At 61.8% G+C, this 23,311-nt stretch overlaps 1 protein-coding gene across 1 annotated transcript; it reads left to right on the top strand.

Moving 5' to 3' along the window:
- The first annotated feature begins 1,446 nt into the window (after nucleotides 1–1,446).
- On the top strand, nucleotides 1,447–16,812 carry CRIP2 (cysteine rich protein 2). Its single transcript, XM_076339832.1, has 8 exons — nucleotides 1,447–1,545; nucleotides 11,608–11,702; nucleotides 13,698–13,755; nucleotides 14,231–14,371; nucleotides 14,549–14,617; nucleotides 15,017–15,111; nucleotides 15,410–15,467; nucleotides 15,614–16,812. Exons 1-8 carry the CDS (start codon nucleotides 1,503–1,505, stop codon nucleotides 15,679–15,681), a joined length of 627 nt encoding a protein of 208 aa, XP_076195947.1. The 5' UTR covers nucleotides 1,447–1,502; the 3' UTR covers nucleotides 15,682–16,812.
- Nucleotides 16,813–23,311: the final 6,499 nt, after the last annotated feature.

Below are 23,311 nucleotides of genomic sequence, written 5' to 3' on the forward strand. Positions count from 1 at the left end.
GCTTCATGGCTCCCTGAGCATCCCTTTGCAGCGGCAGCAGCTGGAGGGATTTTTGACGTGGGTGTTTCCATGGCAACGGAGCAAAATGGCGCCGGGAACCAGGGGGCTGCCGGGCACTGTGGCAAGGCAGCCTGTGCTGCCAGAGCAGGGTTATGGCGGGGAAGGGCTGAGGGTGCCAGGGCAGCGAGCGCATCTGCTCACCCTGCAGATGGGATGGGAGATGCCCAAGCCCCTCTGCTGGGGCTGGCCCCAGGACCAGCACCCTCAACTCATGCCCCGGGGCCACGGCGTGCTTGTGATGGGCAGTGCTGCCCCGTGATGCCATGCCATGCCGTGCCACGTGTGCCGTGCCATGCTAGCAAGGCCGCCAGGAGACGGCCTCCCTCCCCTCGCCTGCCTGCCGTCACCACTATCTCTGCTCCCCCAGGGCCTCTCGCCCTCGTCCCCCCGCCAAGGTCTCCCGTATCAGGCCTGTCATCCCGGCTACTTAATCTGGGTTTCTCGGTTACCCCATCTGGAAAAAATGTGTCTAAGAATACCCAGCACAGGCACGGCGCTTCCTGGGGCGGGGGGCTGCTGCCCGCCCCCTCTGCGTGTGCCGCCAGCCCCTGTGCCCTCCGCCCCACCTGGGCACCGTCCCACCAAACCAGCTCCTGCACAGCTGTGGCTGTGAGCACTCTGGCGCTGGGGCTGGGCTCTCTGAGGGCAGCTGCTGTCAGGATGCAGCCGGTGGTCTTTCAGCCAGTGCATTTGGTGCTGGGCTTCCTCAGACACCAATCTGCCACCCCGAAGGACCACAGCAACCGGCTGTACACCCCTCTGCAGCCACACAGTCCATCTCTTCCACCAGCCTAACCGCGCAGGGCTGTGTGTGTGTGCCGAGAGTGTGAAAACACCCCCCCAGGTGTTCCCCTGTCACTAAAAGAGGGGGCTAAGTGTCCCTTAGCTGTCCCTAAAAGAGGGGGCAAGACGGCTCCTGTGCTTGCTCCATTTCTCGCACGGGCTCTGGGGCTGGGGGTCGTGGCAATGGGACCTAATGGTCCCGTGGGACAGTGCCAGCCCGCGGGGATGCAGGACTCACCCAGGGACAGGCAAGGTGGCACCGCTGCTCGGCCGTGCACTGGAGGGGACCGGGCACAGAGCTGATAAAAACCCACAAGTCACGTTGCTTAATTGCAACCTTTTCACTTTTTTCCCCAGGAAAGGGGAATCGTGAGCATTTGCATCCTTTGGGCTTTCGGAGATGGGGAACAAGGCAGGTGAGGTTTGCCCCGGGCGGGGGCTCCGCCGGCCGGGACCGTGCACCTGCCGCGCTCGGGACTGCGCCCTGCCGAGCCGAGCCGTGCCGAGCCGTGCCGGGCAGACGCTCCGCGGGCAGCTCCGCCCCGGCCCCCCCCGGGCGGCGGCGGGGCCAGTGGGCGGGGGCCGGGCGGAGCGGGGCTCACGGCTCGGCTCGGCACGGCACGGCTCGGCTCGGCTCCGCTCCGCTCCGCTCTCCCGCCATGGCATCCAAGTGCCCCAAGTGCGACAAGACCGTGTACTTCGGTGAGCGCATTCGCAGGGCCCGGTCCTGCATCCCCCTCCCCGAGCCGGGGTGCATCCCCGGGACCTCCGCTCTGTCCCCGGTCCTTCATCCCGGAGCCGGCGCTCATCCCTGCCTCCCCCTTCCCCAAGCCCCGGTGCATCCCCGGGTCCTCTTCTCCTCCCCGGTTCCGGGGTGTGTCCCCGGCTCCGCCGTCCCTAAGCCCGGCGCATCCCTGGGTCCCCGCTCTGCCGCGGCTCCCCAGCGGGGTGCACCCAGCACCCAGAGACCTGCCCGGCAGCAGCTGCTTCTCCCCCGGGACCCCCCTCGCAGCAGCCGCAGCCCCTCTGCTCTGCCCTTCCCGGACCCCCATCCCTGGGCTGTGCTGGGGGATGCTGCCGGCAGGCCCTGGGGCGGGGGACACGGGGGGGGCGTGGGTGGCAGGGGTGTCCCGGGCACCCTCCTCTGCTCCCTGGGCTGAGGAGGTGAAGCAGGGGCTGAGGAGCCCTGGTTGGGGTGTGTGCCCGCAGCCTGTTTTGGTGCTGGGGGGGGCTCATGTCCCCATGTACCCACTGGCTCGGGTCATAGCAGAACCCAGCCCATCTGACGTGGACGGGGTGCTGGGCAGGGGGCTCCCATGAGCCAGGGGGATCTCTTGGTGTGGAGGAGCAGGCGGTGGCAGGTGCAAACAAAACCTTCTCCCAGCCAATTTGTTCCCATTCCCTGCAAACCTTGCTCCAGGTGTGCCTATCTTGCCTCTAACCCAGCCCTCTGTGGGCTGTGCCCAGGTGAGCGAGCTAATGAATGGTTTGGGGTTTCTACGGGACTTTTTCAAAGGCAGCGTCTGGGCTTGGAGGTCCATCTTGGCATGCCCGGGCTGGGTTTGGGCAGCAGCGAGTCCCTGCAGGTCTCTGAGGGCCCAGCTTGGGGTTGTGGCTAGTCGGGATCTCTGGGAACTGGGGCTGGGGTGTCTCCAGTCAGGCATCCCAGGGTGAGTGCCGCCGCCCAGGTTGCAGAAAATGCCGGGGGCAGAGGTGGGAGTGAGGGCTGATCCCCTGCCTTGGTGCCTCACTGCCGCTCCCCAAGGAGCCTGCCCCAGCCCTCTTCCCCCCTTGTGTGGCAGTGCCCAACCGGGAGCCTCCCGGGGAGCGACCTGACCCCCTGGCCCCGGGGTGGGCATCCTCAGGGTGGGCATTCTTGGCGCTGCACTGCAGGCTCAGGGTGGCTCTGGGGATGGATCCAGCACTCCAGCCCAAGCTGCCTCCTGGGACCTGCTGGCCATGGGGTCCAGCTGGCCTGGCCTGGCGCTGCCTGCCTGCACCCCTCCCTTCCTGACTCCCTCTGGTGCTCCAGGGTCCAGCCCCTGCTGCCTCAGCATGTTTGTTTGGTGGAGAAATACCAAAGGGTCCTGATGGTGCCTGAGTGTTTGAGGCATTGGTGCTTTCATTCCTTTCCGGCCATTTCCAAGTAAACACAGAGAAATAGGAATTTGCTGTCTTCCTCCTTTAAACAAACCTATTTGTGTGGGGGTGGGAAGGACTTGGCCCCTTGGATGTCTTTCCTTGTATGAATCTTTTCCTTTTTAAGCAGAAAATAGCATGTCTGTCCAGCCAGCTGGGCACTGGCCCGGGGTCAGAGTTGCTCTGCTCGTTCCGGGGACGAGCCTGCCCTGCGCAGGGGGGGCTGGGGCCGGGCTCAGGGACCCCCGCCTCGCTGCCAGAGGAGGCCAGGCTGTGCCAGGAGGTGAAGCACCAGCCCCCAGCAGTGCCCGTGCTCTTTCTCTCTCCCCATGTGCTGGGGGACTTTTAGGTCTCTCGGGGATGTGGTTGGGGGAGGAACAGTGCTGTACCCCATGCCCCCAGCTGCGTGCCGGCTCTCTCTCCCCGGGTGGGTTTCTGTAGGTGTAGTGGCCTGTGTCCAGGTCTCTGCTGCTCCTTGGCTTCCCCATTCCTGTCCCGCTGCGGGACGCCTTGCCCTGCAGGCAGGGAGGAAGCAGGTGCCTGGCAGCGGGGGAGCAGCAGCCCCCATCCCACACCTCCCCACAGGGACTGTGCGGCCCCCGCTGCCCCCAAGAGTGACCAGGGGGTGAGTTGAAATGGGAGCGAGCCAAAAACTTCTCTGTGCTTGGAGCTGAGATAGGCTGGAGCGTGTCCTTCCTGACGCCTTGAGCTTTTCCTTGAGGAACCGCCCAGGCTCCGGCAGAATAAACCCGGGTCCGTTTATTTAATGCATAGAAACTGGATGCAACCTCTGAGACGTCTTTCCAGGACACGGCTCCTGGGGTTTCCTCCCAATGGACCGCGTGGTTTGGTGGGAAGGCGATGGGAGCGCTGTGCTTGTGAATTCCTCGGCTGGCCTGAAGCTTAACGGGGAGGTGATTCATAAAGCCCTGCTTGTTCGGGAGTGCTCCTCGCCTGTGCTGAATGAACACTGGCAACTATAACTTCTCGAATGCCTGGGATTGCAGCCGTGGGTCATGTGTGAGAAATGCCACCGCGTCCCGTTCCCGGCCCCGCGCAGTGTCTGAGTGGCTGACCAATGCCAACAATCGCGGGTACCAATGGAAAACTCATTTCCAGCCTGCCTGTTGCTTCACGCTCCCTGGAAAAATCCAGTGGGCTCCTCCCTGCGCAGTTAGGAGGATGTGGGCGTTTCCTGAGCTACAGAATGAGTTTTTTTCCTTTAAAAAGCACAGGGAAATATAAAAATAGTCTTCTGGCTTTTTTTCTATTTTTTTTTTAAAGCAGGCTGAGGTCTGTGACATTGTTTCCAGGAGTGGCTGGGGCTAGCTTTCCTGCTTTGGGGAGATTGGAGGGATGAAGTGAATGTTTAACCGGAGGAGCTGTGCTGCTGGCGGCTGCTGGGGCCAGTTCCCATCCCGTGCTGGCAGGTGGCGGTGGGTTGGGGTTGGGTTTGGGTTATCTCTTCTGGCAGGAAGCGCCGGAGGGACCAGGGTTGCCTGAAGCCAAACAGCCGCACATTTCCCCAGCTCTCTTTTGCATCGCTAGCCTTAAATGAGTTTTGCAGGGTCGCCGGGAGCCCTGGCCAAGCCTTTCCGCCTCCCGTTCTCTCTTCCCAGGGAACTGTGGGAGATTGTGGCGGCGGGGGGTTTCCTGTTTACCCATCCCAAGTGCGAGGCAGGCGAAAGCCCCAGGGATGCGACAAGCACACGTGCAGCAGGGTCTGCCGGTGGGCTGCTTTCGGGGAGCTCTCTGCACGTGCTGGGGTGCCTGAGGGCTGGCGGGAGGCTGCTGCCCTTGTTTGGGAAGGGGGCATCCTAAAAGCACATGGGAGTCACCCAGTAGCCCCGGGGCTTGTCCTGGCCGTGACTGCAGCCGGAGCAGCAAAGCCGCTCTCTGGAGATGGTTTACCAGTAGGGTGCCAGAGGGGGACTAAGGACACATCCAGCTGGGAAGTAAGGAGGGTCCGAGCCTAGCGTGCTCAGCAGGGCCCGCAGCAGATGCCTGACCCCACTGTCACACATGACTGAGGAGAGAGGTGCGGCAAGACGTGGGGTGCAGCGAGGTGTGGGGTGCTCTCCCTGCACTGGCAGGTCAGCCCTGCAGAAATTCAAGCTGCAGAAGCCGCTCTGCAATTAATAAGTAACCTCTGCCCTTGGCTCTGGGCACTGGCTGTTGGGAGACGGTGGTCCACCAGCGGCTGGGCAGGAGAGGCAGGAGGGCTTTATTTCGATTACAGCCGTCCCTAACAAAGGAAGCCGCTCTTAAAGTGCAGCCAGCGTAGCAGTCGGCACGTCAGCGTCTGCATGGCCCCTGGCTTGCCAGCACGAAGGCTGGCTGGGCTCCTTGGGTAACTGCCTGCTCCGATGTCTCGGGGCGGCTGCTCTTGGAGCGTGCGTGGACCTTGCAGAACGGTAACTAAGGATGCACCAGTTCCCTGCTCCCTGCGCAGAGCCCTGCCGGGGGGGGATGCCTCTGTGGGAAGCTGAAGGACGGGTTGATTAGCATTAGCTTTTCCCTCAGGAAAATAGTGCGAGCTATAGAAAATTATCTGTGGGAGGGCGGGACGGTGTGAGGTCTCGTCCCCCTTGCTCTTGCACACTGTGAAGTGCACGCTTTGCCAGAGCTGCTGGGGCGGCTGCACGGTGCGGTGCTGGCATCTCATGTGCATGTTCACGGGCAGTTGCTTGCCTTGCAGGTGGCTGGGGCTCAGCTGCTGTGGGACATGGATCTGTGTGGATGTGCCCGCAGGGGTTGTGCCAGGGGTTTGTGCTGGCCGGCCCGGTTGCCCTGCTCTTCCTGTGCTGCCAGCCTGTGGGGAGCGGTGCTGCTCCCAGGGCCGTGGGTGCCAGAGGCTTGGGGCTGGCAGGCAGCTCTCTGCAAGCCTGGCTGGTCCTGAGTGACTCCGTTTGGTGTCTGGTTTATGGAGCTCTGCACCCACATCTCAGGTTCCAGGCAGGTCTCGGGCAGAGCTCCTTGCGTTTCCCTCCTCCCTCCCTGTCCCTGGCAGGAGCACAGGGATGGGGAGAGGTGAGGTGATGGGACTGGAAAGGAAAGGCAAGGAAAGGCGGAGCAGGAACGCCCAAGCGAGAGGTAATGGAAAATCTGTCACTGCAATGTTGCAATCAAATACGGAGCCTGGAGCGTGTGCCGTGGTGCCACTTTCGGCTGTGGTGGGGTGGTGGTGCTTACTGCTCCTGCCAATGGGCTGGGAGGCCCTGAAGCAACCAGGGAGGTGATGGTGGGGGACAGGTCCTGGCATGCAGGTGGGGAGAGCTCTCCCACCAGCCTGCTGTGCACTTGCCAGTGGGGAGCACCAGTGCTGTGGCCCCCAGGGAGGTCCCGAGCATCCTCTCCCGCTGCTGTCTGTTCACACTGTGTTGCCCACAGCCCTGGGCCAAACCCTGCTTGGAGCTGGTTGTGCCCCACGGCTGTGGGAAGCCAACAGGGTGGGGAGGTGAGGAGCCATGGGGCTGGAGGGGCACTTAGGCTGGGCTGCTCCAGCATGTCTCTGAGTCCTGCTCTCGCTGACACGGGTCAGGAAACTGTTTCATCCTCCCAGCGCTGCCCGCCAGAGATGGTATCTCAGCGAGCAGGAGGAACACTGTTCTCTGGACCAGCAATTACCCAGGGAGGGGTTTTGCTCGTGTGCCTGCCTGTGCCCCGGCTCTCTGCTGGCCGCTTTGCCCCTCGCCGTGCGGCGGGGCGAGAGGAGGGCTGCAGGCTGCCTGGATTCCTGCCGCTGGCCAGGGGTCCTGCTTGGAACGCCTCCTGTGTGGGTCGGCGTCGCAGCAAGAAAGCAGCTGATTTCTTGGGCTCAGCCCCGGCTGAACCTAATGCCTGGCAAGAAACACTGCTGATCCTCTCCCAGCACAGCCACGGTCAAGCTGTCCGGCCTCAGAGCCAGAGGGATGCATCCCGTGTGGATGCTGCTTGATGAAGTACAGCAGCCCCATGGAAAATGGAGAGGGACTTGCTGGAGGCTGCCCTGGCCCCGTGAACCAGAGCGGGAGGTTGAAGGCTCACAGCCAGGAAAGTGCCTGCAGTAGGTGAGGTTTTGTCGGCAGAGAGGCAGGGAGCGGCGGGGTGGATGGGAGCCACGCCATGCATTAGGGCTGCGGCTGGAAATCAAACAACCCTCGCTTGCGCCTGAGTGGCTCAGCTACGCAGGGGCTCGGGTCCTGGGGAAGACCTCGCCTCTCTGCGAGGCTGGAAGCGAGGCTCTGGGAAGCAGGACCTCCCTCCTGGGGTATTCCTTGTTCACCCCCCCGGCTGCGCTCCCCGGCGAGGCCGTACTGAGCTGGCTTTGTTGTGCACTTGGAGGGAGCCCAGCAAGCGAGCGGCTCAGGGCCGGAGGGCTTGCCTCGCCTTGCTGTGGGGGAGCTAAATATATATATTCATCTTGGCCACAAAATCACAGTGCGGCATAACTGTCGGCTGTGTGACGGGGGAGAGGAGCTGCCTGGCCATGCCTGAGGAGAGCAGGAGGGGACGGGGTGGGGGACGTGGGAAGGCAGCATGGACCCTTCCCGGGGGACCGGTGGGACACCACGGCCGGCTGCCCGGCCCGGCCCGGCAGGAAATCCTCAAGCTGTCCCTCTGCCTTTTCCAGCTCCCAGCCATGCTGCGAGGGGCTGGGGAGGGGATGAGGCTGCCTGCTGCCTGGGCTCTTGGCTTTGTTTCCAGCCATTTACCAGGCTCCTTTCCCTGTGCTCATCTCTCTTATTCATTCCTTTGTGCCTGCGACCGCTTTGAAGCGCATCTGTGGTTGGTCTGACAGCATCCCTCTCCTCCAAGGATGCCTGTCGCTGGGTCCCTGTGGGGATTTGGCATCTTTATTGCCGGACTGGGCTTTGTTAGCCCTTCCCTGCGTCCTCCCAGAGCTGTGGTGGGATGGATGGGGCACAGCCCAGCCCTTCGCAGAGACGCGGCTGCAGCTATGGTTGCTTTTGCTGAATAAGCCTCCGGCTGGAAGCAGCGCTGACATCAGGCCGTGGAAATACCTGTGCGAGGGCCCAGAGCTGGCTCGGCGCGGCCCCCGGTGCTGAGTCTGGGAGGAGGGATGCTCCCTTCCCACCCCGAAAAGATGCACCCACCTCTGGCCCACGCCAGCTGCCTTGCCCAGGCATGGCAGGTAATTAAGGGATGAGCCGCGTTGTCTCTGGGGTGGGGCTGCTGTAGAGCTGCAGGGAGCAGACTGCCTCGGCAGCCCCCTCGGGGGCTTTCCTGCTCCTGGCCTCTGATTTTCCTGGGCTCTGGTGGTGTCCCTCATCGGCGTGGGCTACACCCCCTGCACGGTGCACATCCACCCCATGGCTACGTCCTGCAGCTGGCCATGTACACATCCGTGCCTCCACCTCTCCTCCACAGGGGCGTTTCTCCCAGGGGAGAGGTTTATTATTGATGGGCACGCGGTGCCTACCCATGGTGAGGTGGGTACCCCAGGGCAGGCAAACCCCGAGTCACGCACATTTGGCAGAGGCCAAATTCCTGCAGGTGAGTACCCTTAACTCTGCCCTTCCCAGGGGGTGCTGCACAGCTGGTTTAAATTTGGCGGGCTTGAGGGGAGTGTCTTGCCATGGGCTGAGTGTGTAGGTGCGGGATCCAGCAAGTGGGGCAGGACGTGCGTGCGCTCGGTGTGATGCTGAGAGGACGCGGGCGCTGGCCCATCCCTTCCTGTCATGGCAGGGCAAGGTGTTATGTGGCAGAGGCTGGGTGCAGTGTGGCATCTGGCTGAGAGAAGCCTGCGCCGGAGCCTGGTGCCATCCTGTGCTCCCTGCACAGAGCTGGATGGAGCCCGGGCACTGCTTCACCCCAGGCTGCTCTTGCAGTGCTGATGGTGGGGTGTCCCCCCCGAGTCAGGGGATTCAGAGCGGGGCTTCCCCCAGCAGCTGCCCAGGGGGTCTCTGCTGCAGCGGGAGGATGTGGCCAGAGACTTCTCCTCTGGAACTGATGCAGTGGTGGAACAGATGTAGCCAGGTGACAGGGAATCTGGGTGCTGGTGCTTTCCCTCTGCAGTGATTTATGGGGCAGTGTGGCCATGGGCGGGACGCCACTGCCCTGGAAATGGGCTGGGGTGGCTCCAAGCTGCTTCCTCTGCTCGTTGTGAACAATGCCTCCTGGAAAGCCGTCCCAGCTGTGCCGGCCCCAGCCATGGCCCCCGGGAGCCCTTGTTTGCAGCCAGAGGATGCCTGACCAGCCTCTGTGTGGCATTTCCATCTGTGGGCAAGGGGCAGCCCCTGCAGTTCCCGGGCTGTCCCTGTGCCCCAGGAGTAGGATGGTGCACCGGGCCACCTCCTGCCCCATCCCCTGCCAGGGGCTGCGGGTGCTGGCGAGGTCCCCCTTGCTCTGCGTGGCCCGGGGATGCCTTGGTGGGGTGCGGGGTGCATTTGTCAGGGAGCAGCAGGGATTTACAACTGCCTGAAATATTACGGAGGGGGGGGGGGACATGGGGGGGGCATCTCATCTCACGGGGGCAGGAAGGAGCTGGTGTGGGCTGTGGCCGGCTGTAATTGCAATGGCCTCCGGAAAACATCCGCTAGGAGTTTCCTCCTTGCTTTGTACCCAGGGCTGCGATGGTGCTGGGCCGGGGTGGTGGGGGGAGCCGGGGGTGACGCAGCCGAAGTGCAGCCTGGCCTGACTGTACATCCGCTGTGACAAAGCTGAGCGGCTCTTTGGCCCTGAGCCCCTGGCTCAGCTTTCAGCCCATCACGCTCCATTTCCCTCCCTGATCGCCCCGGGGAGGCACCCGTTCCCGCTGGGGAGGGCTGGGGGGATGCAGGGCTTCTGCAACAGCCCCAAGGCAGCGGGGTGCTGGGACATCTGTGCCCCCCTCACTTTTGGGGAGTGCTTGTGGGGCTGGGAGGGCTGGGGGCTGTGTGCCCTGGGGCTGGTCCTCTGCCCCCAGGAGCGGCCGAGGGCTGCAGAGGAAGGGGAGGGCAGGGTCCGGCCCTGGCCCCTTCCCTGTGTGCTGCCTGCTGTGAGGGGCTGGGGAAGCATGAGCCCTCCTGAGCCCCCAGGCTTGGGGCCCAGCAGGGATTTGCGCTGGCAGCTTTGAGCAGGCAGGCACAGACCCCTGGCTGCAGCAGGGCATCCCTTCACCCTGCCGTCCGCTCCCACCTGGGGTTTGGTCCAACAGCCTGGACTCGTGCGTAGCATCCCCAGGAGGACATTTCAGAGCTGCTTCCAGCTGATTCTAGTCCCCCAAGCCCATCCTCCACATGCCTGCTTGGGGATGCTCTCGGGGCTCTCCCCCGCACCCTGGTGTGATGGCTCCGGCTCTGCCCCGTCGTGCTGCCCTCCTCTGCCACTGTCCACACCGCTTTGCGCCGGGGCTGATTTTTTGGGTGGTGATGGCAGTTGTTTTGGCTTATCTTGGCCCTGCGATGTGCCCCAGATGCAGCTGTTTGCCTTGGGAGGAGGGTGGTTCTGGAAGTCAGGACTTGCCCTTGGGGAGCTCTTGACCCTCATCTTGACCTGATGTAAACAGGTGACATTTGTTGAGGTCCTCGGGGAAAAAAGGCCTGGGAAACTCGCCGTTGTGGAGGAGGTCTTCTTGTAGAGCAGGGCCAGGCTCCAGTTGTGCTTTTATTTGCTTGTTAAATATTTTATTTGGCTCTTCTGATTTAGTTTTATGGTGGCGTTAAGAGGATCACGCTGTTTTCCAGGTATCTCCGCACATGTGTGGGGGAGAGGGAGGGTGAACGGGAATCGGCGGGGGACGCAGGGCAGCGCCCGGACCCCCAGGAGCTGGGAGAGAGGGGGGACGGTGTAAGGCTGGGGATGCAGGATGAGGACTGGCAACCTGAGCTACCTCCTGGGGTGCTCCTGGAGACGTACAGCTCGGGGCCAGCCGGAGGAGGTGTAACAGGTCTCAAAGCATTTTCCTTCCCTGAATTTACCCACTGATGCTTTGAAACTGTTTTCGGTGCCGGCAACGAGTTGCTCCACAGGTTCATGGCACTCTGGGGCAATGCAGGGGCCATGCCCACATACCCATCTGCATGTTGCACCTGCTCTCGGGCCAGGGGTGAGGGGGGAGCACCCACACACTCAAGAGATGGGTGTTTTCCAGCGCCAAACATCCATCCTTGGTGACACTAGGGGCTGTCTGCCGTCCTGTCCTCCCGGCAGGTGGGTGTCCTGGGAGCAGCGCCGAGGGCTGGAAGCGCGGCCAAGGCTCCTCGGGGAGTGCTGGGGAGCCAGAGAGGCTGGATGCATGTGGGGGAAGCATGACGAAATGGGTGGAGTGGGGTGGGCATGGTAACACCAAATATTTGAATGGGAGCAGTGTCATTCTGGGTAACGTGGTGGGTAAAAATAGACGCAGGGAGTAGGAAGGCAAATGCTACTGTTGCTGGACTGGCGCGTGGGAAGGGGCGTCTGTGCGATGGCAGAGCTGGCACTGGGGGGTCATAGGCTGGGGGGCCTGTGCCCATGGTCTGAATGGCCCCGGGGGCCCTGCGGGCTGCAGGAGAGCGGTCCCTGCAGCGTGGCTGATTTGCACAGTGTGGCGATGAGCAGCCCTCCTCGAGTGCAGCCCCCCATGGTGCCTGGAGCCTGGCTTCCCCAGGGGCTTTAGCAGGTGCTGGGCAGTCACTCACCCCTCTCTTATGTTTCTTGCAGCTGAGAAGGTGTCCTCCCTGGGCAAGGACTGGCACAAGTTCTGCCTGAAGTGTGAGCGCTGCAACAAGACCCTGACCCCAGGCGGGCATGCCGAGGTAAGAGCCGCTGGGACAGATGGGGTGCGGGAGCTGTGCTGCCATGCAGGGGTGGCCTGGTGGTCTCTCCAGGGCTCTCCAGCACCCCAGGGATGGAGAGTTCCAGGAATCGGCTGGGGCAGGTACCCGATGCCATGCAGATGGGCTGTCCCTGTGACACGCGAGCCCAGGAGCGCACACTGTAGCTTCAAATGCTGCTGCTGCTGCTGTGACCCGTGGTGCTCAAGAGCTCTCGTGCACAGTCTGGGCAAGCCACAGAGTGGTGCTGGCACCACGTGTGGTGCCCCAGCTGTGCCACCCTGGTGTGGGCTCCCAGGCAGCTTGTGGCGGGGCTCGGTGTGCCCCGGCAACCACTTGAAGCAGCTCCGTGCACCAGGCAGGCTTGTTTGGGCATCGCACTGGCTTCGAAGGTGTGCGGCTGCCGAGAGGCTGCACCAGAGTGTGGTTAGAAACAGCAAAAATTGGGGATGCACGGGTTGTCATGGCGATGCTAGCTCAGCACTGGTGCTTTCAGTGCGCTGGGGCTTGTGCTGGAATGCGATGCCACCGTGGCTGCCCAGCGCTTGGGAGCGCAAGGGTGCCATGCCAGCAGTGGCAGGTGCTCAGGCCTGGAAGCAACTGTGTTTTTCTTGTGCGATGCCCTGGCGTGACACCCAGTGCCCTGGGTTTTGCACAGTGCCTGTCATGCTAGAGTGTCACCAGCTCTTTAGCGCAGTTTTAGCACGTGGCACAGCTGGGGAGCGGGCGGCAGCGGCAGGGACAACTGTGCTGGTTGCCACCAGCCCCTGGGGGGAGTGGGGCTGGTCCTGCCGGGGAGGATGGGTCTGCACGGGTGGATCTGTGCTTCAGGCCGGGTTAAGCCTGGGGGATTTGCTGCTTTTCCATATAAGGCCGGATTCTGCTCCTGTGGGGGATGGCAGCCAAGCCCTCACCGACTGCGCCAACAGCAGGATTTGGCCCTTCCCTGCTTTTTGTCCCTCCTTTCAAGCCGCATGTCCGGCCGGATTGGAAAGGTGTCGCGGGGAGACCAGCTAAATGTTTACCCTCCCCTCCGGCATGGTAATGCTGCGAGCACGCTAATATTTATGCCTTGCGATATTTTGCAGCTGCCTGCTGCCAGCCCGTTGCCTGCTTGCTCCCCCAGCCTTGCCCCTGGCTGCTCCCAGCCCTCGCCTTTGGCACGGTACCGCTCGGGGAGGCGAGGGAAGGGACATCGCTTCTGCTCAGATACCGCCCTGCCTGTTTTGGGCAAGGTGTCTTTGCCTTGCAGCAGAGGGGATGGAGGGCAGGAGCACGGGGCACGAAGCAGGGCTGAGGTGCTGAACGGAGCCGAGCAGGCGATGGGGTGGGTTCGTGCCTGAGAACGGGATCCCAGTGGTTTTTCCACACGGGGAGGTGTGCGTGGCAGCCCCGCTGGCCCCCTGCCCCAGCCACAAATGCTCTTTCTTTTCTCTTGGACTCGGTTCCCGGTGGCTCATGAGAAACGGCTGTGGGGAGCTCTGGGGCTTATCGCCCGCTTCATGCCTTCCTGTGATAATCACCCCCGGCTGATAGCGGCTGGGCTGGGACCAGCGCCCACGCAAAGCCTCTGATCTCAGGCCAAGGCGAGGGGGGATGCAAAGCTTGGTGGTGCTTTGTGCACCTAATAACGGCCTGGCTGCGCACAGGATGCTTAATGGGCAAAGTGACGCCTTACTGGGTCCCGGTGGCACACCGCCAGGTTGGGGCTTGGAGATGCCTCTCTGCTGAACTGCCGCAGGGTGCTGGTGCTCCAGCGCCATGGTACGGCATGTGCAGAACAGCTGGAGTGTTTGATGCGGGTGAAATCCTTGAGTGCTCGGGTCGGGTTAGGCTGTCGCTGGCAGACCCGCAGGCTGGGTGCATTTTGGGGTGTAGGCATGGCTATGGTGGTCTCTGAACACCAGTGGTGATGGAAGCAATCCCAAGGGAACCATTGTTGCTGCTCGGCATCCTAACACTCCCCTCTCTCCCCAGCACGATGGGAAGCCCTTCTGCCACAAGCCCTGCTACGCCACGCTGTTTGGCCCCAAAGGTATGTCCGTGCTCCCCCTGTGCCTGTGCGGTGGTGCCCGGGGCTGCAGGAGGGGCCAGGTCCCCCCATTCTCACTGGTGGGGAGCCGTGGCCCCGAAAGCACCCCAGAAGCCAGGCTAGCATGGGCTGAGCATCAAGCCAGCACTTTGCAGTCCCAACCCTGCCATCCCCTTGTGCAGAGGGAAAGGAGACCTGCTGGACGGAGGGAGGGATCCGTCCTGACAGCTGTCCTTTTTTATTTTTTATATTTAAAAAACGAATTCCCCTTCAAACAGAAGGTGGAGTTGCTCTCCTATCCCAGATGTGGCTGGAGAAAGCATGGGTCAGGAGAAAGCAAGCCAGGGCTGAGATGTAGCAGTGTCCACAGTGGCCCTGTGGCTCAGCGGGGCTGGGGGAGGTGGGACAGGGGGCTGGGGGGAGGATGGAGACCCCGAGTGCTCCCAGGCCACCGCAGCCTCTCTCTGCCCCACTGCAGGGGTGAACATTGGTGGCGCCGGGTCCTACATCTATGAGAAGCCGCAGATTGAGGGGCAAACCGCGCCGGGACCCATCGAGCACCCAGTGAAGGTGGAGGAGAGGAAGGTGAATGCTGCGCCTCCCAAGGGACCCAGCAAAGGTGAGGGGCAGGGCAGGACGGGCAGCCCGGCCCTCTGCCGTGGCATTCAGACGGTCCAGAGCCACCGTGTTTGGCAATGGTGTGGGGTGCAGGGTGTGTGTGTGGGGTCCTCCACACCCATGTGTCCTGGCTGAGATGTCCCTATGCTTCCCACGCCCATGCCCTCTCTCCTTCCAGCCTCCAGTGTCACCACCTTCACCGGGGAGCCCAACATGTGCCCACGCTGTGGCAAGAGAGTCTACTTTGGTAAGGTGGCGAGCAGGCAGTGGGTGCATGCCCTGGGATGGCACAGCAGAGGGGCTGGGGGTGGGTTTTGGCTGAGAGATGGGGTTGGGGGCACAGAGGGATGTGCCTGAGGAGCCTGCAGGGATGGGTCCTCTTGGAGGACCTCCTGGGTGCAGGGCTTCATCTGCATTGTGTCCCCTGCTGCCACCTCCCAGGTGGGTGGCATGGGCTTAATAGCTGTCCCCAGCTAACCTCTGTCACCTGCAAGGCAGCAGAGGGGTGGGAGACACATGGGAGGCTGGGGTGCACAGAGCTGTTTCGGGATTTTGTATGCAGAGGTGATGTCCCCAAGAGGCGTGCTTCCCCTCAGCATGTGTGCAGGGGGGCTGGCGTGACCCTCCCTCCTTGTCCCCGCTCTAGCCGAGAAGGTGACTTCGCTGGGGAAGGACTGGCACCGTCCCTGCCTACGCTGCGAGCGCTGCAGCAAGACACTGACCCCGGGGGGCCACGCCGAGGTAAGGATGTCCTGGCCCCGAGAGCCCCGGGCAGCGCACATGGGGGATGCCAGCGGGGCACTGCTGAGCTGTGCTGTGCCACGCCAGTTGGGCAGCCCCTGCCTTTGCAAGAGGGCAGGGCAGGGCTGGCAGGAGCAGCTCCTGCAGCCTGGGGGAGAGCTGGGGGTGCTGCGGTGCGGGTGTCTGCAGGGGACGAGCAGAGTGGGAGAGGTGCCCAGCCAGGGGGATGTGTCCTGGAGACTGGCTTTTCCCTGGCTACCTGCCTCGAGTGATGTGCTTCTCTCTCTGCCCCGCACAGCACGATGGACAGCCATACTGCCACAAACCCTGCTACGGGATCCTCTTTGGGCCAAAGGGTGAGTGCCTGGGGGCAGATGGGGTGGGGAGCTGGTCTGAGGGCACGTGCCCCGCCTGGGCTTGCCACAGCCCAGATGGGACATCTCCCTGGAGCGTGCCACCTTCCCGCCCAGGTCCTCACCCTCCTGCATCTCCCCCCGTGCAGGCGTCAACACCGGAGCTGTGGGAAGCTACATCTACGACAAAGACCCCGAGGCGAAGAACCAGCCCTAGACGGCGTCCCCCTGCCCGCCTGCCTGCTCTGTGCCCCCATACTAACCTTCTGCTCACAGCCGGAGCAGACCCTTGCCAGGCTGGCCACAGAGCTGTGCTCTCTCTGCTGTCTCTACTCCAGGCAGGATGGCTCTGCCCCCCGGGTTATATATCATAGTCTCTAATATAAGCTTCAGTGTTTAAAGGCAAAGGTAGAAGGTGTATCTGGTGGTTCCCAATGCTCTCTGCCCTCCCCAGCCCTCCCACCAGCCCCCGAGCGCGGGAGGCAGCAGGGCGGGTGTGGGGATGTCACTGTATGCAGGGGACGGCGGGTGGCACCCGAGGGGCTGAGAGCATGGGGAAGGTGGTGGCAGGAGTCCTACCACAGGAGGGTGCTCCCTGCTGTCCCCTGCACAGAGGGCGATGGAGCTGGGCAGGCGTCCTGCGGCGCTTGGGGTTGGGGGCTGGTGGTCAGGGCGCCCAGCCCTGTTCCTCACCAGCCGCTGGGGACGTGCGGTTTTCCTGAGGGCTGTGGTCCATCTTGGCAGCGCTGCCCTTCTCCTGGCCCTTCCCGGGCTCCTTGCCCTCGCTCTCCCTGGAGCCTGCAGCTGACCCCAGCCACCACTGGGGTTGCAGGGTCTGGCAGTTCCCCGCATCCCCATCCTTGCATCTCTGTATGTGCACCCGGGCAGGTGCCCAACCCACTCTGCCGGCTGGTTTGCTTTGGTGGACCCCCCCAGCCCGGTCCCCCACAGCAGCAGAGCCCATGCCGGGGGGGCACCCGGCAGCCACAGCCTTGGGGGAGTGGGCTGCTCCCCACCTTCGGAGGGCAGAGCGCATTGGGTTGGCGGCTCGGCGGCAGGAAGCCCACCTGCTTCCCAGAGCTGGAGATTTCTTGTTGTTGTTGTTTATTTATAAGCAGTTGTAAATGTGCCCCTCGCTTTGGAGAATGACACGTGCCCCCCAGTCTCACCCGTCCCCCCTGTGCACACCCAGCCCTGCTGCTGTCCAGGAGGCTGGGGAGGGGGCCAGTGCAGGGGACCTGCCAGGGCGGTGAGCCCTGGGGTGCCAGCACCCTGCTCTCTCCGGGCTCTCTGTGCTGCTGCAGGGCTGACTTTTGTTATTTGCTGACAATAAAGGTTTTGAGAGATGCGTTGTGTGGCTCAGCTCTGGGCAGCGGTGGGGGAAGCTGTGTGCGCTGCGCAGCATCCCTCCGATCCTGGGACAGTGTGGGGACCCTGCTGCTATGGTCCTGCCTCAGCTGGCTCCTCCTGGGGCAAGGCAGAGCAGCCTTAGCCCCAGCTGAGCCCGAGCTGCCCAGGCCAGAGCTGCTCTTTGTGCAGCACAAGCCATGGCCGCTCACTGGGCTGTGAGCAGGATGGGCTTGTAGGAGGCTGTGCTGGCCCTGCAGCTGGGATGGGATGGGATCCTCCCCGGCTTTGCAGGGTGGAAAACTAACAGAGGGATGTTACGTAGCAGGTGACACTGTTCCCCCTCAGCCTGGGCTTGCTGAGCAGGCGCAGTGCCTGAGCGGGACGGCCGGTGGGAAAGCCCAGCCCGGTGGCAGCAGGCCAGGAATGCAGTGTGGGGGCATGGGCCAGAACCCCCCCCCCCCCCCCCAGCCCCCTGAAACTTGTTGGAGCTGCCATGTCCCCTGCCAGATACCAGCCCCGCTGCCAGGCCTGGTTTTAGACATCCAGCCATTCCCTCTAGCTCGGTGTCTAAAAAGTAAGGCACAGAGGCTGGGGCTGCCAAGGCAAACACCGGCTCTGGGAACTGCTGCTCCAGCTTGTCCCCTCTGGCAGGTTCTTGCAAGAGCCCCGTTGGGCTGCCTGCTGGCTGTGCCCCCCCCCCCCCCCAGGGATGCAGGCACCCCGCTGGCCCTGTTTGCTGGGGAAAACAGGGACTGGTGCCCCCTGCAATGTCTTGCATCCTTGTAGCAGCCTCAGCCCTGGAGCTGCTCTGTCACCATGCAGGAGAGGGGTGGGTGGGTGCTGGCCACAGCCCCCGGCCTTGCTCCTCACCCGGGCACGGCTAGGAAATGCAGCGGGTGCTGCAGAACAGGAACACTGGCTCTGCCTGTGCATCGCACCTGCAGGGAGTGTTGGGCTGCAGTGGCATCCCCTAGGCACAGGCAGCTGGCAGAGCAGTGGGCGCAGGAGCCACTCGTTTTCCCTCTCCCAGCAGCGACCCCAGCGGCACTCAGCCTTTTCCCAGGCACAGAGGGCTTGGCAGTGTGGTTCCTGGGCCAGGGAATGGGTTGTGTGTGTTTGTGTTTTGGCAGGGTTTCTATAGAGACTTGACCCCTCTGATGCTTTAGGGGACAAGGCTGCTGTGTAAATCAGAGTGGTGTTGCTCTGCCAGCTCCTTCCCTGACCCGCAGTAGAGAGCTGGGCCCTCGCAGCCAAACTTTGCCAAGTTTGCCCCATGTAGCAGCAGCAGTGCTGGGGTGGGGGGTCCCCATTGCCCTTCCAGGACCTGGCACAGCTGCCGACGAAGCCCTTGGCACAAAGCCAGCTCTCATCGCAAGCATTATTTACCACCATTAATTAGTGAGCTTAATATGCGGGGGGATGCTTGTTGCAGGGGGGAGCCGGGCACATCCAAGGCCTCACCTGAGACAGAGCGTGGCCAGGGTGGGATGGGAAGGAGCTGATGCAGGGCTGCTGGGACTAGTTAAGCCAGTGCTCTTGAGGCAGGGAGGAAGGCAGTTTGGGATGTCAGGGATGAGAGGGGATGCCCCAATGGCTGGTACCTGGGTTAGTTCTGGGTGTGAAGGGATATGGGGCAGGGCAGGGCAGGTACAGCATCCTGGCTGCTGCCCGCTCCCAGGCGGCAGCCATCAAAACCAGAATTTTATTTTGGTTTGGAGCTTGCTTTTTTTTCCCCCTCCTTTCTTTTTTTGTTTACATTTTCTTTTCCCCATGAGAGTTTTATTGAGGGAATGCAATGAAATTAAAAATAGACAAAATTCAGCTCTGCTGCACAAGGGAGGTGCCGGGAAGCCTGCATCCGTCACAGCTTCCTGCTACCCCAAAGGGGACAACCCAGCTGCTCAGGCTCCAGGTGGGTGATGTCTCTTCACTGTCCCCCCACCCTGATGTGGCAGGGGGGCTGGGCACCCCTCGTGGCAGAAGGTGGCCCCCGGGTACAGCGGGTACCCACAGGGTGGGTGTTAAGACCAGGAAGCTGAAGGATGTAGCGGGGCTTTGGGATCCCATGTGGGGTTATCTGTGTGCGTGCTGACAGGTCGGGGCTGTCCCTGCGCTGCCAGGTTGGTGTGGGGACCAGGGCACCGACACAGCAGAGTGGCACTTTGCTCAAGCAGAGAAGGCAGCTCTGGCCTCTAATCCTTGGTGCATTTTTGTATTTATTTTTGGGACGCCTATGTGAGCTGAAAATGCTTCTTTACTTGAGGCTTGGAAAACATCTTTCCCCTTGGGGATGTCAATTTTTTTTTTTTTTTTTCCCAGCTCAGACTTGCTAGTGGGATAAAAATTTGGAGGGCTCTGGTGATTACAGACATGCTTTCCAGGATACGGAGGAAAATAGATAACAAAGTGGATGCAGCTTTGCTTGGAAATCTCCCAAGCCCTGTGAACTTGTCCTGGGCAATTACCCTTGCTGGCTCCCAGCTTTCTTGGGAGCCAGTGGAGCTCAGCAGGCAGCTGTGCCTTGCAGCTCCTCACTGGGCACAGGGCAGGGATCCCACCAGCTGCCACGATGCACCAGTGGTCAACCTATTTTGAGGGCAGTCCAGGTGATGGGTGCCAGCCCAGGTATCCCCAAGCTCTGGGAGGAGCAGGATTGTCACCTAGTGGTGTTTCTCAACAGAAGGCTGAGGGCACCCGTGCCACCAGAAATGGGGCTGCATTGCTCATGCTGTCATTAGTGACCCAGAAAAGGGACCGGTGAGTGTACAAAGGCTGGTCCCAGAGGGGCACAACAGGCTGCACACATGGAAAACACCAGGGAGGGGCTCGGCGGGGGTAGGAATGACGAGGGCAGCCCTGTGCTACAACATCTGAGCTAGTCTGTGCAGGGAAGGGAGATGCAACCATCATGGTGTGGAGGGGCTCCCAAAATGCAGGGAGATGACAGGAGCATGGCTGTGGCTGGCAGCACGGCTCTGATGTGCCCGGGGCCGGAGCAGCACAGCTGGGCAGTGAAGCAAGACAGATTTAAAGCATTTGCTGGGAAGTCAATAAATAGGAGCCAAAAGGGATGAAGTGCTGGAAGATGTGATTTAAGATGGGATATTAAAAGTGACCCAGTAAGCACAGCTTGCTTCCACAAGGGCCAAGAACCGGCTCCGATACTCCCTGAAGTCAGTGGTGTGGCTCTCCCTGGCTTGGCCAGGCTTTGGCTCGGCCCCAGGGGGAGGTTAAAGTACTGGGTGTAAATACTGGAGAGGGTGTAGGAGAGCAGGCAGGGATGAAGGAGGAGGAACGGCATGAAACCAAGCAGAAGAGGATTTGGGCTGTAAATCCCCCTGCCAGTGCAGTGCACGGGGCTGTCGCGCAGGGAGAGCTGCTGGTGCAGGCTCTGGCCATGGCACTGGCGAGGAAGGTGCTGGCTCCATCCCTCAGCATCTCCCTGGCTTGTTGCTGCCTGGGGGCATCTGTGAGGGAATTTCCCCCCAGGATGTAGGCTGGGCTCTGCAGCAGCCTTTATATCACCAGTCGGTTTCCAGGTGGGGTGAGCAGCTGGGGGACCGCCCTGGGGGCTCGGGGGGCTCCTGGAGTGCCCTGGGGCTGCTTGCTGGGGGAGGAATACCTGTGCTGGTGGGATGGAGGTGTGCATGCTGCTAATGGGTGTGCAAACCTGTGGCTCCTCTTCTCACTGTCCTCTCTTGCTCTGTCCTGACCCTCTGCCTTGCTTGGGTAAGGCAGAGTGGAGCAGCTATATCCCTCTCCCCTCCCTGCGCTGCCACCACGGCATGACCATGCTGAGCAGTGTGCTGACAGAGAGTGCAAACACCTCTGCACCACTTCCCCTTCGCCTCACCTCCAGTGAATTTTTAACCAGGAATAAAATGTGTGGTGTCAACAGCCTGGACCCAGCCCAGGGCAAGCAGCACCGCCAGGCAAGCGCCCCACACCAGGGCAGGGCTGGGGAGGTGGTCCCTGGCGTTGGGCCCCTGCGAGCAGCCCCTGGGCGGTGCCCACACTCCCCGCCAGCCCCCAGCACGGATGTGCATCTCCCCGGTAGGCAGAGGTGATGCCTCATGGGTGCTGGGCAGCTTCCCAATGCAGCGGGCGTTGCTTCCTCAACGATCCTGGCTGGATTCGATAGCCACAACAGAAACAGCCAGGACCGTGCCAGGAACATGCACCAAACCCTCCCCCAGCAGGATTTAGCCAGGAGGTTTCCCTGGGCTGCCGGTAATGGAAAGCTTGCAGAAAAGAGCAGATGGCAGTGGAGACTTTGGCCAGACCATACTCAGGGAGACTAAGGGAATGGTGCCTGGATGAAATTGGAGGAGATTTTCCATGTAGCTGGGACTTGGAGGGGTTGGAGAGGTGGGCGAGGGCTACTGCGCTCTTCTGTCCCACCGATGGAAATCCCAGACGCGTCCCCAGCGTGGCCCTGCGTGGGCAGCCCCACGCTCTCCCAGCAGCAGGGCTCACCCTGTCCCCACTGAGTCCCTGTGCCGTGCGGCAGAGCCTCGCCAGGCTGGGAGCTGGCCCCAGGGCTCCTGTGGTTGTTATTGCTCACGCAGTGTAATATTAACCGCATGATAATCATTCACGCCCTGGCTCTTGAGGTTGAGAGCTGACCTGACAAGTGGCTGCTGTGGGCTGGAAATGTTTTTACGGTTTCTGCTGGAAACAGCCATGTGATTGCCCATGCCCATGGTGGGATGTACTCTGCACCCTGTCCCAGAGGGCAGCAAGCACAGATTTTGGCATGGCAGTGAGCGTGTTTCGCAGGCTCAAACCCTTCGGGGCTTTACAGCACCAGTGCAGTGTGTTGGTGGGTGTGCTGGGCTCCCCCAGGGTGGCACTTTCTGAGCCCCTTCCCCAAGCCCCCTGCTTCCACACTGCCGTTCCTGCTGCCGTCCTGTTCCCAATTACTCCAAGCCATCAGCCGCCTGTCAGCTTTATGAAGACGTACCCTGGAGTTTTTCCTTAGGGTGTAATTTGCCCTGGCAGCTGCCTTCATGCTGTTGTTTTCCCGGCCGGCCGGTAATGGGATTAGCCGTGTGCAAATCCGGAGGTGACTGAAGGCGAGTGGGTAGGGGGGGCGCGCCGGCGCCCTGCCGCGGGGTACCCTGTGCCGCTTTGCAGGGCCGCGGTGCCGGTATCTCGCGGGCCTTTTGATGGGATCGTGAGTCTGGCAGCTCCCCCCAGCCTCTGCTGGCCTTTTTTTGAGCCGCCCTGTAATTTTCTTGTCAAATTAGAGTCCCGTGCTGGGCTGGGTAGAGCATATTTTACAACAAATAGTCTTGGCTGAGTGGGCCCTTGACTTGCATAAGTGTGGGCTGAAATACGGCCAGGGAGGGAGATTTTGCAGGACCTGCAGTTGTGCAAGTGCTGGGAAAACGCCGGCTGTGCCTCCAGCCCACCACTGCCCCGTGCACCCCGCCAGCACAGCACCTTGCTGCCGCTCTGGGATTTTCCTTAGTCACATTTTCCGCAGTGGGTGACCCAGCTCGGGAGGATCCGGGGCTGGAGAAGAAATTAGATGAGGTGTCCGAACCCTTGGACTGTGGTGCCACCAACCTCCAGGTTGTGCCTTCACTGGCGCATCAGCTTCCCCCCTGTGCAAGCGTGCTCGGGGGGCCGTGACGTGAGAAGCGTGGGAGCCCCTGCCCTGCTCCAGCGAGAGGGGGCAGGAGGGGAGCCGGGAGCTGCTGCCCTGGCAGATGGGCTGATTTGCTATGCGGAAATAGCTGTTTTTTCTTGCTGTGTTAGCAAAACAAACCCAAATCGGCTTATGTTACCTGCTCTGCCTGCTAAAATGCCAGGACTTTTCCAGTCATTACTCCGGTAATCACCAGGGGCCAAGTTGCTCGAGGGGTATATTTGGGCAGGCAGTGTGTGCCCACAGCTCCGGCGTGCCTGGGAACTCTCACCTTGCAACCCTGCCCCAAGAGCTTGGGAAACTCTTGGGGGGGGTCCTTGGGGGCTGCGAGGACCTTGCACCAAATATGCTGCAGATGGACCTGGGGAAGCTGGTGCTGGCTCTTGCCGGTGCTTGCTAAAGGACTGGGGAGGGGACCCTGGCCATAACAACGCCACCCAAAGAAACAAATGGGACAGCCCAGGTTTTTCCGAGGGCCATCGCTCTGCCATTGGGGAGGGCTGGTGCCTGATGCTCCGGGATGGAGCTTCACCCACAGATTGATGTCAGAGGACACAGACATCTGAGGCGTGCTCTGCTCTAATGGTTAAATTAGCTGGAACAAGGTCTCCAGATAAGATAACGCTGTGGTTTGCTGAGGAGGCTGTTCTCTGTTGGCATTGGCTGGGTTGTTTCCCTGGCAGGCTATGAACCTTGCTTTGAAGCGGTGCTTGGGCTGGGACCTGGCTTTGCTGAAGACCCCACCCCTGTCCCTCTCCTGCTGCTCCCTGGAGCTGTCTCTGCCCAGCACCAGAGCTTGCCCGCTGCCTGCTTTTGCCCGTGTTTGTGGGCATGGCACCATGGG

The sequence above is a fragment of the Aptenodytes patagonicus genome, chromosome 5 (genome assembly GCF_965638725.1).
Source record: "Aptenodytes patagonicus chromosome 5, bAptPat1.pri.cur, whole genome shotgun sequence".
In the NCBI taxonomy this organism is placed as follows: Eukaryota; Metazoa; Chordata; class Aves; order Sphenisciformes; family Spheniscidae; genus Aptenodytes; species Aptenodytes patagonicus.